The 15,886-nt window shown below is 40.2% G+C and overlaps 1 protein-coding gene across 4 annotated transcripts in view; it reads right to left on the bottom strand.

The window, feature by feature from the left end:
• TENM1 (teneurin transmembrane protein 1) overlaps positions 1-15,886 on the bottom strand; it is a 796,361-nt gene that overhangs the window by 243,198 nt on the left and 537,277 nt on the right. For all 4 annotated transcript variants that reach the window (XM_040467962.1, XM_040467961.1, XM_040467964.1 and 1 more), the window contains 3 exons: positions 14,125-14,226; positions 12,610-12,804; positions 9,289-9,489 (listed from right to left, as the gene is read on the bottom strand). In XM_040467962.1, the coding sequence (XP_040323896.1) occupies positions 9,289-9,489; positions 12,610-12,804; positions 14,125-14,226 (498 nt within the window). The remainder of the gene's footprint in view (positions 1-9,288; positions 9,490-12,609; positions 12,805-14,124; positions 14,227-15,886) is intronic.

Here is a 15,886-nt window from a genome sequence, read left to right on the forward strand (position 1 = left end):
AAAACCAAAATCTTGGGGTGGGGGGCAGGGAAATTATATGGAATGCTCTTCAATATTTCTAATCGTCTGATTTTGACATGCAGAATTGGGACTTATTTTGATCTGTTCCTCATGTCCTGGCCACCAGTTTTGCACAAGTGCATTCTAGCTTCTTTTAATCTTTCACAGCCATCTCCACTGTGAAATCTTTCCACCTCCTCCTGCCTGGTCAGGGGACTGCAGAGTCAAATACACCTTTTAGGTAGACCCTTTGCTGGCTCTGCTTTCACTTCATGGATATAAACAACAATGAAGAAAAAGGCCAAATAGCAAATGAATCTGGGATTCAGAATTCGCGTTTGAGTAAATGAGAGGAGTTCATTTAAAGCCCAACACAGAATTTGCCTGTTTTCTTTAGATGCTGCTCTCGATCTGTCCAACTGCCTTCCTTATTATTAACTATACTTTAACCATGTAAGTAAGCACACATCCTCACATTCACGCTTCCTTCCATTTTTTGCCTCACCGTTGCCACCTTATTTAAATATGTCTCTGGTTTGCAAAGCAATTTTAAAGCTTTAATGTCCTGGAACAGTTGGTAGAGTTAGCTCAGATTTACAGAGAGGCAGCTGCAAATTTACCTCTCAGTTCAAACTTGTCAAATTGTCAAAAGTTTCCCTGGATTTTTGCATTGCTGCCTGCTAATGATGATGGCATTACAGGTGTGGTTTTTATTGTCTCAGAACAAAATGGAAAAGATGTATTTGGAAAACATTTGATATTTGATGTGTTTTGAATCACATCACCTGACTACATATACAATCTAATGGCCATTAAATGAACTCTCTTTTATAAAGATAAGGAATTTTGAATAGGAGCGTATTTTTTAGGCACAATTTCTATTTTCACTTGAGACAAAAAAAAAGGCTTAAGGGGTGACAAATCATCTCTGAGTAGGATGTGTTGCTAGGAAATCATGATAATAGTGTGATTTTTTCCCCCTACTTCATACCTACCTCCCAAAGATAAATCTGTGGATTTAGTCTTACACGCTTAATTAGACTTGTAATTCTCTTAAGGATGCTTTTGGGTTGTATTTCTAGTGCCACCAATGAACTTCACTTACTGATTCAATAATCTAGAGTTAATGCTTTCACCTCACTGTAGCATTAATGGTGTAGCCACTGTATCAAGCAGGGTCTTTTGTTTAAATCAATCAAATCAGCATCACCTGAAGGTTTATTCTTTATTATTTTACGGAGTAGAAAAAGATTTACTTTAAAATAAATTTGATCACAGACTGTCAAACTTTGAATAGCAGATTAATTAAGCCTATATAAGGATTCGTCACAAGCTTTTTGTCCTTGTTGCTAAAAGTCACTCTAAAACCTCCTATCATAATTCAGTGACTGGGTGTCTATATTTGAGCTTTTCTTTAAGTACAGGGAATTTGTAGCATTATGATATACTAACATTGTTTGTTCACTAACAGAAACATTTCTTCTGAGAGCTCAGCTACAGTTCCTAAGAAATTCAGTCCAAAACTGAATAGGGAAAAGTACCTGCAACACGAGGCACCTAATCTTGTTACATTAATTATCTGTCTTCTATTGAAGATGCTAAATTCTAGTTTTCTTCTACATGCGAAGATTTTTCTCTTCACTGGCATGATGGATGGCTACATAGCTGTGCCCATAGTATGTGCATTACATTTTGAACAAAGCTTCTTTATCAAATGGCATTTATGACCCTGTTGCTACTGTAATGTCTGTAGGAAAAATACAGTGTACACACTAATCATTTCAAATGGTCTGATCAATTCCTTGAAATTGCAGAAAAGTGGTACATTGTATATGGTAGACATGTACAGTCAGATGAAAATCTTTTGATGACTGGCATTTTCAATAAAGGGGAAAACTAATAATGTTTTTTTTTAAAGCATATGCTACTTGTATAATCAAGGAAAGTTTCCCCAGCAAAAATAATTATATGAGCCTCTTACAACTTCCTCCACTAATTATCTGTTTTATTAGTAGATGCATATCACCATCCATTAGGGAACACTTAAAAACATAATGAGACATTGTTACAATGAAGATACACACACACACACACACACATATACACACACACACACATTTATGCGTATATGTGTATGTGTGTGTGTGTGCCTCTGGAAGTAGAAGTAAATTCTACAACAACATGGTCTATATATCAAAGTGTGGATGTCTTTATAATAAAAACAAAACTATTTACAATTAATATTTTCTCACCATAAACAATATGGAGTTAAGAGAGTTTATGGGCTGTATCCACGAACCATTCATAATAAGTGCCAAAAGCTCAATATACAGGATCAAGAATCATAGATTTCAGTGTTGGAAGGGGCCTCAAAGGCCATTTGGCTAACCTACCATTTCACAAATGAAGCAGGTGAGACTCAAAGAAGTTAAGTGAGTTACTCAAGGTCACTGTGCCACGAACACACACACACACACACACACACACATATACTGTCATCTCTCTGATGGACAAGGTGACCACATGTCATAAGCTAGGCTGAAAACAAATATCCTTATAACGAAGCCTTATGGGATCTTCAGGAACTAACCCTGCTTGGACGGGGTACAAAATGATAGTACCTCATATGGTTTCTGCTGTATAGCAAATAGAATGTTCAGGAATACCTCAGGGCCGAATGTTCCATGTCTCTCTAGATGATTAATCTACTTCTAAGGTACAGTATTATGAGAGAGGATCACAGCAGAGAAGAGCAAGAGTTGTCCTCTCTATGTGAATGCTTACCTTCTATGAATTTCGCTGTCAGTTATCTGTGAGTAACAACAGACAGGGTGGCTCAGAGGAAGTTTCATCAAGGATAGCTTTCATCAAAGCTCTAAACTCTGCTTTTATGTTCCCCCTCAAAGACTACGTGACCAGGAGATGCCATATTTTATGAGAGGAATATAGTAGATGCATTTTAAAATGATGATAGTAGAGGTTAGGGCCAATATCCTTAGTGCAGGCTAAATGTGTTACTGAGATTTCATGGCAAGGAGTTACGTTTTAAGGGAGTATGGTCTGACCTGTGGTATATCCAAATCTCAACCATGGTATGACAAGCTTTGATTGTATTCCTCTCGAGGTAGTTTTTAAAGACTAATGAGTTAACCTCTGTGAAGTACCATGAGACCCTCAGGTGAAAGATGCCTCTATCAAGCATCACTATGGTGCTGTGACAATACTCAATGTATTCGGAAGACAGACTGAAAATAATCAGTAAACCATTCACTGTGGTCCTTTTGGTATCGGAGCAGCACAGTTAACATGCTAACAGCTAAGCTTCATGCGCTTAGAGGAAGAAAATGATCAATGGCAAAGAGCATATCCACCTTTGAAATGACATGATCCATTATAAGAATCAGATGTTAAATTGCTTCCTGTACTGAGCACACTCAATTAAAAGTCTGCACAGTGAGATCATCTTGATGGTTAAATATGCTCTGTGGGAACAACCTTTATGGAGCTTAAAAATCACAGAAGGACTATTCCTACCATGACACTAGAGATTTGCAAGGCATTTCCTGCCCCAATTTTTCAATTTGGTAGTTTTATTAGGAAGGCTTTTGCCTGTGAGCCTGCTGAGTTTGGGGTCATACCTATCCACCCTTTTGCTTCTTTGAGCAAGAGATGATTCTAGTGTTCTTTTTCTATCGGACCCAGAATGGATGAGTGTGGCTTTAGTCCAGGATCTCTGGACAAAAATGTATCATTCATGCACTTGATAGTTGATGCCCTTCATCTCCTTGAACCTGACCTTCTCTGTAAGCTCATCTATTCACCTGAGTGCCAGCTCCTTGTCTAACTCTTCCTTCTTTCTCTGGTGGGGGTAAGGATGGAGGGCTGAAAAGAACTCCAGACACAAAATGAAATCAGCAGAACTGGCTCCTACTTGTAGGTTTGCCTGCAACTGGCCAGGTCTTTGGTCTTGGATGGCTTCTTTCACCTCTCCGGCCCTCGGTTTGCTCATGTTTCAAAAACTTGAAACATTTTCATTGTTTACCACTTGTCTCACCCCTGCCAGACTGCAAGCGCCGCTGGTGCAGGAATCTTTATTTTCCTCACTGATCCTCAAGATCCTAGCATGTGGCACATAGTAGGTGCTCAATGAAAATTTGTTTAGTAGAGAAGTAAAGCATTTCTCTGTTAGCGGTGTTCACCATTTATCCAGTCTTCCACCATGGACATCACAGAGTCCGTGAAAATTCCTGCCTCCCCTGGCACGTATCCAGTAACCAAGTCCTGTTTCCTAGCTTCTCTCATACCCATCCTTTCATCTCCATCTGCACGTAAATTCCCTTATATCAACTTTTCTTTACTTTTTACCTCACTTTTTTTTATATTCAGAGTGATCATTCTAAAATGTAAATAGTCATGACACTAACCTCTTTAAACCCCCTCAGTGGCTTTCCCATTGTCCTCGGGATCAAGTCTAAACTCCTAGGTGTGGTATACAGTCCCCTTCAGGGCTGTGGTCTTTTGTGACTACTTTCTAGACCTTCGAGTGAGGCTAAATACACCTTGTGCGTTGCACCTCTCTCTTTTATAGCTTAGTGAGAGGTATTTTAAATCTTTGTTCACACTTGTCTCCCCAGCTATAGATACGTTTGATCACCAAGTATCTCATCGCCTCACATGAGGACAGGGACATAATAGGGGAAATGAACAATTCAATGAGGAGGTTAGACCAGTTCAGTGGCTTTCACCTCTGGGCAAACTGCTTCACCTGTCTGTGCTGCCGAGTATTAGAATCCCTACTGATGCTGAGGCAGGTGGCCCAGAGGCCCCCACATCTATGAAACATTGAGGCAGACATCTGTACATTTTCTTCCAGACCTAATCTTCTATGGGGCTCTCACATTGGGGGGCTCTCACGCATGGTGAGGACCATGTGATTTATTTGGATGGGTAAGGGTGATTTGAGGTGAGGGAGGCGTAGCATAAGGTTGGGGTACTTCATGTGCAAGGGGGGCAAGTGTAGAGGCATGTTCATAATTAGCCTTTTCCTCCCCTTCTGAGTCATTTCTGCTGACAGGCCTGGTGCATGTCTTTGTGTATTAGGTGGAAGGGGTGGGCTGTGGAAAGAGAAACTCTCAGCACACGGAATTTCACGTGGACTCATCAGAAATACAAATATTTGAATTTGTACAATTGGTAAGAGGTGTATTGCCAAAAATTTTACCCAATTCTGTGGCATCAGGAAGGACACATGAGGGATGTGAGTGGCCTGAGGGAGAAACTGTATGATACATATTCACTATTCAAACAATAAATGCTTATTAAGTCTTATATAAAGAGGCCAGTTTTTGACTAAATGTTAGGAACCCTCTCATGGTAAAGATATTATATATTGGTGTTCTCTAGGGTCTTGGCTTTCTTCATTCTTATTCTCTGTACTCTTCTTGGACAATAATGTGCATTCCTAAGGTCTGAACTATATCCCAAATATTTGTTTCCAGTTCAGAGTTCTCCCATAAATTCCATTCTTGAGTATCAATCTGTCACGGGACATACCAACCCAGATCTTCTGCAGGCATCTCTAATTTAGCACGTCCAAAACTGACCTCACCAGGTCCTGTCTCTTTGCCCAAACCTGGCTTTTTGACTGTGCTTAAAAAAAAATTTTATTTATTGGGGTGCCTGGGGGGCTCAGTAGGTTAAGCATCCAACTTCAGCTCAGGTCATGATCTCACAATTCATGGGTTCAAGCCCCACGTCGGGCTCTGTGCTGACAGCTCAGAGCCTGAAGCCTGCTTCGGATTCTGTGTCTCCATCTCTCTCTACCCCTCCCCTGCTTGTGTTCTTTCTGTCTCTCAAAAATAAATAAAAACATTTCATAAAAAGGTAAAAAATAAAATAAAATGTTTATTTATTTATTTTCAGGGTCAGGGAGGGGCAGAGAGAGAGACAGGGAGAGACAGAATCCCAGGCAGGCTCCGAGCTGTCAGCACAGAGCCCGACGTGAGCTCGAACTCACGAACCATGAGATCATGCCCTGAGCAGAAATCAAGTCTATTTAACTGACTGAGCCACCCAGGCACCCCTCTGCGTGTGCTTGTTTGGTGTCAGCTGGTGGTGCCTCCTTTTACCTAGCGATTCAGGGTGGTTATCTTTAGCTCCCCTCTGTCCCTCATCTGCTGTGGTAACTCCTTTCTGGTATGTCTCCGCCTCGCTATTCTCGCAAGCGTGGTGTGTCAGCTCCAGCCCTCCCCAGCACTCCACTCCTGGGCAACTCTAATCATCACATCGTCCTTGTCCCTTAGGCCCCCAGGTCAGGCATCGCCTCCTCTCCGGTTCCTGAAAGAGTGGTCTATCTCCCATGCAGTTTGTTGTAAACCACTTGGTGGCTTCCTACTGTGTCAAGGGGAAATGCAAATCCCTTAGCATGGTGTGTAAACCCAACTCCCTGTGTTCTAGCCCTGCCCCTGTCTCCTCTTGGATTTCTAGGCTGCAGCTATGCCCAAGGACTAGCAAACCCTTAGTCATGGCATTTGCATTCATAGCTCTATTTCTTTAAGTTACTCCATCTGCCTGGAATGTTCTTTCCCCTCTTGTCCACGTGATGAACATGTGATCATCTTTCTAATGTGGATTCAAATGTTGACTCCTTCAAAGTCTTCCCTGACTATGGGGCCTCTTCTCACAGAAATACCCTACTGTCCCCTTTTTGTGTTCTGCAGCACAGTCCAATAATACTTTTTTTATACAGTGAATTAGGTCACAGGCCTCTAGAGGACAGGACAGGACAGTGGTTAGATGTACAGAACGTGAAGCCAGAATAGCTTATTAGCCCAAGTTCTGGCTCTATTACTTGTTATACGGATGACTTTGGGCAAGTTATTTAACCTCTCTGTGGCTCAGCTTCCTTGTTCGTAAAATGGGCACACTTATAGTACTTATCTCACAGAGTTGTTATGAAGATTAAACGAATATATGTACAACACGTAGAATATTGCCCATTAGGGGTGCCTGGGTTGCTCAGTCGGTTAAGCGTCCCAACTCTAGATATTGGCTCATGTCGTGATCTCATGGTTCTGTGCTGTCAGCGCAGAGCCTGCTTGGGATTCTCTCTCTCCCTCTCTGCCCTACCCACCCCTCCCAAAATGAGTAAATAAGCTGTAAAACAAAACTTAAAGAAAGAATAGCGCCTATTACATAATAATTGTTATGTGAGTGTGTGCTTTTTTTTTTTTAAAATTTTTTTTTTCAACGTTTATTTATTTTTGGGACAGAGAGAGACAGAGCATGAACGGGGGAGGGGCAGAGAGAGAAGGAGACACAGAATCGGAAACAGGCTCCAGGCTCCGAGCCATCAGCCCAGAGCCCGACGCGGGGCTCGAACTCACGGACCGTGAGATCGTGACCTGGCTGAAGTCGGACGCCCAACCGACTGCGCCACCCAGGTGCCCGAGTGTGTGCTTTAATAACAACACAAACGTTAATCTTATTTTAAATTCAAAGCTCCGGACATACTATATCTGACACATGAAGGAATGGAAGGTGGTCAATGACATGTAGCAAATAAATGAATAGTCAGCCTAGAGCCATACTATAAAGTCCCATAATACCCAGTTACTTCCTTTTTGTAACCATCTTCTAGCTTGCTCTAAGTGTCTTTTCCACTAGACTGGAAGCTCCTTTTGCCCAAGGACCACATCCATCTTGTTTGCCACCACATCCCCAGCACCAAGCACCATGACAAGCACATAGCAGGCACACATGCATTTGCTAAGTATATAAATGAAGAATTTTAAGGTCTATAGTTTAGTTATTATTAGTTAAAATTTACCATTTTACCCATTTCTGAAAGTGTAAAATGCAATCCTCTCTCCCATATTACTTGTATGTGAGGCAACAAAATTTTGTACAGTAAAGTATTATGTTAGGCTTAATTCTCTTAACAGAGGGGCTTTCTCATTTCTTTACAGCACAGGTTTGGAGACTTTTTGGTTCATAAACTAATTCTGTGGTACAAAAAGTCCCACCAAGCTCCTAATCTTTCCCGTTTACCACATGTCATTTTACATCCTCAACAAAATTCACAGGCAGAGGTTCTGTAGGAGTTATTATTTGTTTATTCTACTCATTGAATGAGCACATCATCCAAGGGTAAGAAAACAAAGTATAAAGAACTACCCATTATTTTTAGTTTAGGCGGAAAAACAAATCACGTACACAAATACCTACATCACGATGCCATTTTTACTGTCTAGCAATGCGTACGGTAGGATTTCAGAGGATCCTCTTGATGTGATCAGGAGAGGTTTTATAGAATAGCAAAAACTGTAGTTGGTCTTGGTGGGTGGGCTGGATTTTTTTTCTTTTTAAGTATATCCATTTATTCTGAGAGAGACTGAGAGAGCATGAGCAGGGGAGGGACAGAGAGAGGGAGAGAGGGAATCCCAAGCAGGATCCGCACTGACAGTGCCTAGCCCGACATGGAGCCCGAACGCATGAACCGTGAGAACTCGAGCCGAGATCAAGAATCCGACGCTTAACCTACTGAGCTACCCAGGCACCCATGGGCTGGATTTTCCTAGCTTAGAAAGGTACCAGCATTCCCCACCGGGGAAAGGGCATGGAGAAAAGTGTGAACGTGGCATGCCCTGGGAGGGGGCAGAGCATACAGAGTACACTCACAGAAGGAGGGATTCATGCGAGAAGCACAAGTAGAAGACAGGTTGGAGACAGAGGTTTGGGAGAATCTGTGGTGGGCTTTTAATAACAGGCTAGGATATGTGAAGTTTATTTCTAGACAGGGGAGACCTAGAGCTGATTTTAAGGTAAGGAATAGGAAAAGGAAAGCCAAGTCGTGGGAAGAGCAATTGGGTGGCAATATGGCAATGTATAAATAGAGTTCCTGAGCTAAGTTCTGTTTCTAAGTGATGGAACACCCAGTGGAAATACTCAGCAGATGACTAGATGTGAAGGATTATTTGGGGGGAGATACAGCTTTGAAATAACCTGTATAGAACTGATGGTAGGAGGCTCAGGGAAAGACAAAACTGTGGGAGAATACAGAATGAGGACAGAGCTTCAAGTACAGACCTACAACGGAAAATACAAGAAGAAGCCCAGTAGCATGTTGCATATGAAAACCCAGTAAAATGCTAGCCTAGGAAATACTTGGAAGTCCTTTATGACCCATGAAGTCATACAACCCAGACTTTAACAAGTTCTACCTTAAGGCAAAGGCCAGTGAGAATTTGGGAGTGGAGGAAGGAAGAGAAGGAGGTAACTCCAGTGTACCTGTTGAACAGTCAGATCCAGTCCACTTGGGATCACAGCTACACACCCGAGTGTCCAGAAGAAAAGTCCCGTGTCCTGAGCACTGCTCTTGACATATAGGAAGTGGAGTTTCACAGTTGACTCCTCCCCAACCAGTAGAACAGTGACATTCTCCTTTTACACAGATGCCATGGCTGGAACACATCGGGTCCAAGCAGTCTTCTGAAAGCCCCAAAAAAGGAGGAAAAAGGTTGAAAGTGAACAGGTGTTGCCTATATACTTTAGGATGATGAAACTGAGATACTCACACTTGATTTCCTAATACGTCACTAATACGGTATTAAATTAGGTAATAAAATGTCTCATACAAAGGCTGTATTCAAACCAGGAGATGATTAATACTTAAAAATATGTAGGGTATCATAAAGGTTGCATCCTAAAATTAGAAGACGAAGAAAACCACACATACGTTGCTTAAAATTGTTATGCAAGGTGTAGTACTCCCACATAAATGGGTGGCTGCATCAGTGTGGGCTTTCAACAGGAATTCCTTGGCTTCGCAAGAAAGCCTAAGAATTTTGGGGAAGTCATTCCTTGTCTTTTCTGAAATTGGAATCCTAGCTCTGAGAATTGGCTTTCACTTGGTATGTCTAGAGTAGTGTGTGTGTGTGTGTGTGTGTGTGTGTGTGTATGCACATATTACATATAAATCAATATATAAAATATAGAAATATACTACACATATATGTCTACAAATATAAAAAATATATAAAAATATTAAAACATAAAATATTAAAAATATTAAAACATATTTTTTAGGCTTAGATTATTAGGTATTAAGTGAGCTGACTGCTGTTACATGAAATCATACAACATAATCAATTTATTATAATCTTTCATTAATTTCTCAGAAGCACTGAAAATGCAACATTCTTAACAAAATTTTAAAAATTATTAAAAAAATTGTTTGTGTGGCCTCTCCTTCCATCAGGATGCCGTGACATAGTCTTTGATGATTTAGAATATCACCGATGCAATTCTATTTGTCTCTAATTCTGGGAGTCTGGAAATTTTTGGACACGTTATAACAAATGTATAAACTCTTAGAAGTAGATCCCTATACTTGCCTTGGGGAAAATTGTTTTGTGTTTTTAATTGAGGGGCCATTCCATGGGAAATGACAAGGTTGTTTCCAAATTTCTACTCTCTCGATACAATAAGATGAAACTAAAATGATTCCACATAATGAGGGGAGTATGCTTTGAATAAGTAATTCAAAAAGTATTCCAGCAATGAAACAGACTGATAAAACCTGCCTTCATTCATAAGACTGGTCTGGTCTCGGGTGTGGCTTTTGGTAATGGAACAGAGCCTAAACATTGTTACAATTAGTGCTATTGTATTATAATTAGCCCATAACCTTAAGGTCATTAGCACAGTGCTTTAGTTCCTGAGCTAATCAGCAAATAAATACTAAAAGGTACATCTGATTTTATTTTGTTCATTATTTGGATCAAGAGGGAAAGTCTAAAAGTACAGAATATTTTTTAGAAGAAGGCTATTTTGTTACATTAAAACACAACAACTATAACAAACAAAATAATAGTGAACTTAGTTTGTTTTATTAAAAGTCCACCTTCAAGGAATACGGAAATCATACTTAAATCAGAGGCACAAAGCCATATGTCTGAATGAGCCAGCAAGCAGCATACATGAATGAGATGAACTGGACGTAAGAAGCCAGTGTGTTGGGAGGGAACTGAGAGAAGGATCCAGTTTAAAGGAAACGGCGGCTGCTTGGTTCCAGCTGATTATCGCCATGTGGGAACACAGGCCCATGGTTATCAGATTTTCCAGTTGCTCAAGAAAGACCAAAATGAGAGATCTTTATAGGACGCTTCTCTATTTTTAAATTTTGGCAAATAGATCACATGGGGGAAAAAAAACCCAATAAAAACACTACCACCACCACTGTTGTGTGACCCAAACACAACCCATCCATAAGCCCAGTTCAGCCTGTGAGTTTCTGGTCTATGACCTTTAACTTAAAACATTTTTTTTCTGCTGTATTTGACAAGCTTATACTGTTAAATATGGTGGGTATTCTTCCTTGCTATCTTGGTTATTCTACACATTTTCTTAGAGATCCCTAGAAGGGAAATTTAAGCTAAGTCCTTTTTCAAGTGCCTCCCAAATTTTGATCAGAAGGGTCTAAATTAATGAGGTTAAACATTTTCATGGAGAACTGTAGATGCTGTGAGGGGTATCATTGTTTGGGTGCACATGCATATGCCCATGTAACGTCTGAGTTTACAACTTAAACATAGTGACTGCAGTTGGATAACCATAAAAACGATTTCCAGAGGTAACTCAGGAGCTCTGGTGTCCTGTCCAGGCCCAATGCCATTCACTGGAACAGATATAATCTTCACGCCAAAATTCTACGATTGCTAACGGGAGGTGGAAAGCTAAACTCTTGGAGCGGAATGAGATTAAGCCCTTTAGAATGCTGTGTAATAGTCTTAATGAGCCATCTTTAAAAAGCAATTATAGCGCATTTTCAGCAGCCTCTTTCCTGAACAACAGTTGTGATGAGACCATCTCCCATGGTAATGGTTTAATATTATTTCTGAAATCAGTCTTATTTGAGGAATGTGGCATGAAAAAGGTCTGATTACTAGTAAACTTATTTTCCAATGTGTCTCTTTAAATGATGAAACTATTGCCATTTCAAAATATGTTTGTGCGTCGTGTGTGTAAAGGTTCCTTTGGAGTGAATTTTAATATAAAGGCACTGCCTTGAAACTCATTAGTGGTCCGCTGGCTTCCTTAGGCATGGAGGTCAAGTTCCAGCATGAGGTATGTAAAAATAAATACTATAAAGCAATAATAATAATGGTAATTACAAATCGCTCGCAAAGAAAACATTCAATGAAATCATTCCAAATGTGCATCCATTATTATTTTTATCATGTGTTTTAAAGTAAGATATAGCCTAATGTACTGTGGAACAACGAAAGCAGTTGAATTATCACCTAATGTCATCAATATGGAAATTCTCAAGTTATGAAGCAGTGTTAGAAATGAGGGGGGGGGGGGACACCATTTTTCATGACTGCTCTGCAAGTGTCCCAGATACAGCCCTGTGTTAATATTAGAGACTGTCTGAAGAGACATGAGTTCCCCAGACTCCAGCCCCTTCTCCATGTACTAAAGACATATTGAACATTTACGGTTTGCAGAGACTACCTGCATCTCTACTAGATGCATCTCTACAGGATGACAGTTGCACAATTCAGTGAGAGAAAAGCCTGAAGCAATAGATTAAAATGGGGCTCTGACCTTCCTCGCATATTTCTCCTTTGTATCCTGGCACACAGATGCAGACTCCCATGATGCAGGTGCCGTGACCAAAGCACGTTGGGTCAATGCATTGCTCTTCTGGAACGTCGCACTCTGGCCCCTTCCAGCCATTTCGGCAGACACAGTGTCCTTTCTCGTATTCTCCATTCCCACCACACAGCACAGGGCACGAATCTGAAGGTTGGCAAATGAACTTGTAGTGTTCTCAAAATGCTTTTAAAATCTCCAAAGAGCAATCGTCTATTGATTCTTGTGTAATATTTCGGGCAAAAATTTGTACTATTTCTAACTTAGCCTTTATTAAACAGGCACATCCTTGCGATTACAAATAGAATTTTCCTCTTATGAGAGAGGAAAAAGGATAAGTTATGAAAATATCCTGCGTGAAGCAATTATTTCAAGTATGTGCTCTTCATCCCAACATACCGTTAAACAACTATTATTATTATTACTACTGTTATCATTATTTTAAACCAAGGTTTTATTTTTTCTCTTATGGCTTTTCTTCCTCAAACAGATGTACGCCACTTTTAGAAAGAAAAACCTGCAAATTTTAAAAACTGATAAACAGGGAGTATAAAATGTTATCTTTAAAAAGTCGTATATTTGAATACATTTATGCTGGACAGATGTCTACTCCCGTGACACCTGGTGCAGACCTTTATTAGAATACTTAAACTCTGCTTTGTCATTGTTGGCTCCCTATTAAAACTATGGGCTCCTTGAGGGCAGGGCCTGTATCTTCTGTCTTAGTCAATTTTTAATACCAGCCATCTTCTTCCTAATCCCCACATCCTCCAGATCTGTCATGCTCCCAGGAAGCCAGCAAGTGCTATAGAATTCTCAGCTGAGCAGAATTTAATCTAAGGGAATCTGAGTGGCTGGGAAACCTGAGATTAAAGTATTAGCAGACTGAGAACCGTAAGAATACACTGAAAATGAGCAGAAAGCATCTCTACCATAGTAACTGTACGCATGGGGTGAAACGCAGTGTGATTTATCTAAAGCTTTTCGAGAATTAAACTACGGGCAAGTCGAGGAAACAGTTTGCTGTTTGCTGTTTGCTGTTTGCTGTTTCACTCATGACTTGCCAGTCTTTACTTTCTAAGGCTCCTTATCGGTTTGCTGGTTGTCTATCCCTTTCCATTTACGCGGGTGTATATAAGCAGTTACAGACGACCCCGGTACAAATTCCACCCGTTCGGTAACTGCCTATCGCCCCTCTCTGAGGTTGTTTCTTGGCACAATAAGCTGGGATAACAGTAGATCTACGTCATCGGTTTCCACAGGATGTATGATTCAGAAGAGGTAACAGAGTGTTTATAACAAACAGTCTGTGGCAGAGTAAGTGCTCAGCTTTTGGTTGTGGTGGGGGGGTGGTGGTTTGCTGCTACTCCTATGGCCACTTCTCTTCCTCCTCTTATTGCTACTGATTCCGAGTTCTCAAAAGACGTGTATATCCCCAAACCAATTGGAATAACAGAGCAACATTACCTCTCGCGCAGTCAGGCCCCAGGAATCCTGGGAAACAATGACAATGGCCAGAGATACACTCTCCATTTCCATTGCAATTGGTTGAACAGTCATCCATTATTTCTGTTAATAGAGAAAAAGGAAAGAAATGAGCAAACTTCCAGGCTGTAGAGTCCTTAACTTTTTTTTTTTTTTAAATTGCAAGAACTCTGGGTCTATAACAATCTTGCCCTCTCCTGTCTTGGAGCACTTACTGTTTAAAATCAGATGCCAAAGATTTCTGTAAGATGTCACATGTAGTACCAAATTATTACAAGGGCCCTGGATTTGCTGAATTGGCTATTCAAGAGTGAAACTAAAAACCAACCTCATCTCTAAAGTGCATAAAGGGTCTAGATGAATTGTATTCTTATGAGATGTTCGTGACAAAGCTAAAAATGTACTAGAATTATAGGATATTTCTCAAAAGCAAAATGGGCTTAAAAATGCAACCCAAAAGACTAAGTCTACTGTTTATTTTTCAAGTTTAGGTTGTAGCAAATAAAAAATTTCTTCTCTAGCACCTTAAAATGTTTAATCTACTATCTTGACAGCTTAAATATGATAATCAGTATTTCATTTTCATTAATAAGTGACAATGGGAGGCTTTTAAAGTAAGTGTTCATATTAAATTCACCACCACTAAAAGCATTAGAACCTAAGTATTTTGTTGAGAAATGCTTTCTTGACTGTAAATGCTTATCAGTTCTCCGCCACTAATTTCCCTTCAATACATTCTTAGAGAAGAATAGGCTTCAAGGGAATTGAGAAGGCTTTAAAGGCGCCCATAGGTAGTTCTGGTGACATAAAGATGTGCAGTGCGACAGAACTTTGATAAGTCTTGTGGTTAGTAATTTGGCTGAAAAGGTAGGAAGTTATACAAAAGTCAGGCTCTGACAATGACAAAAATTATTTCTAGTTTAAAATTGTATTTGAGTATAATAAAGTCAAATTCCAAGTCCATGAACTCTTATGGTATGTGTGCTTTCTTCTTTCAGTTTTTTTTTTTTTTTAAATCATCTTCTCATTACTCTTTCTGGAAGTTTTCCATACTTAGCATTCTTGGATTCAGAGTTTTACGTTCTGGCCCATTAAACTCACACTTCTCATATGTACCAGTTTTTCCTTTTCAATCCAAATTATCTACTTCATCTCGTTTCACTTGCATAAGCTATTTCCAATTAGAAGGAGATATTCTAGGAAGTGGTCTTGGCGTCTTCTACTCCGCTGTGAGAATTCATAATGAGGGCCGAGAAATAGCATTTCTTCAATTGTGGCCTTCTGACCACTTGGATCAGTAGATCACCCAAAACACTTACAATGTAGATGCCTAGGCTTCCCTCCAGACCTACTGAATCTGAAGGATGCAGCCCAGGAATCCACAGTCTAACAAAAACCTCAGGTGACCCTGCAGGTGACTCACCTCATTAAGGCACTGAGAACCAATGCTTCAAATAGGAAACTTCCATAGTTAGAGAACTTCTGATCTAGACTTGGGGTTCGGCCTTGGGTAGAATAAACGCCAAGAGGAAGAAAGTGGTATCTAGTTTTGGGGGGAATTCTTAGAAAGCCGAGAATGAATCCAGGGGCTGTGTACATAGCCCCCTATTATCACTCAGAAGAGGTTCTTCTTGTCACCCCTGTGTGAATACATCAGATAGCTTTTTGCAGGTTTATGATAATCTGTTCTCTGATCCCTGTGCTAGAAAACTGAACTGGATAAGAAATTTATACGTGGCATTTG

This window comes from Herpailurus yagouaroundi, unplaced genomic scaffold, assembly GCF_014898765.1.
Source record: "Herpailurus yagouaroundi ecotype Mexico unplaced genomic scaffold, PumYag 67641, whole genome shotgun sequence".
Lineage (NCBI taxonomy): Eukaryota > Metazoa > Chordata > Mammalia > Carnivora > Felidae > Herpailurus > Herpailurus yagouaroundi.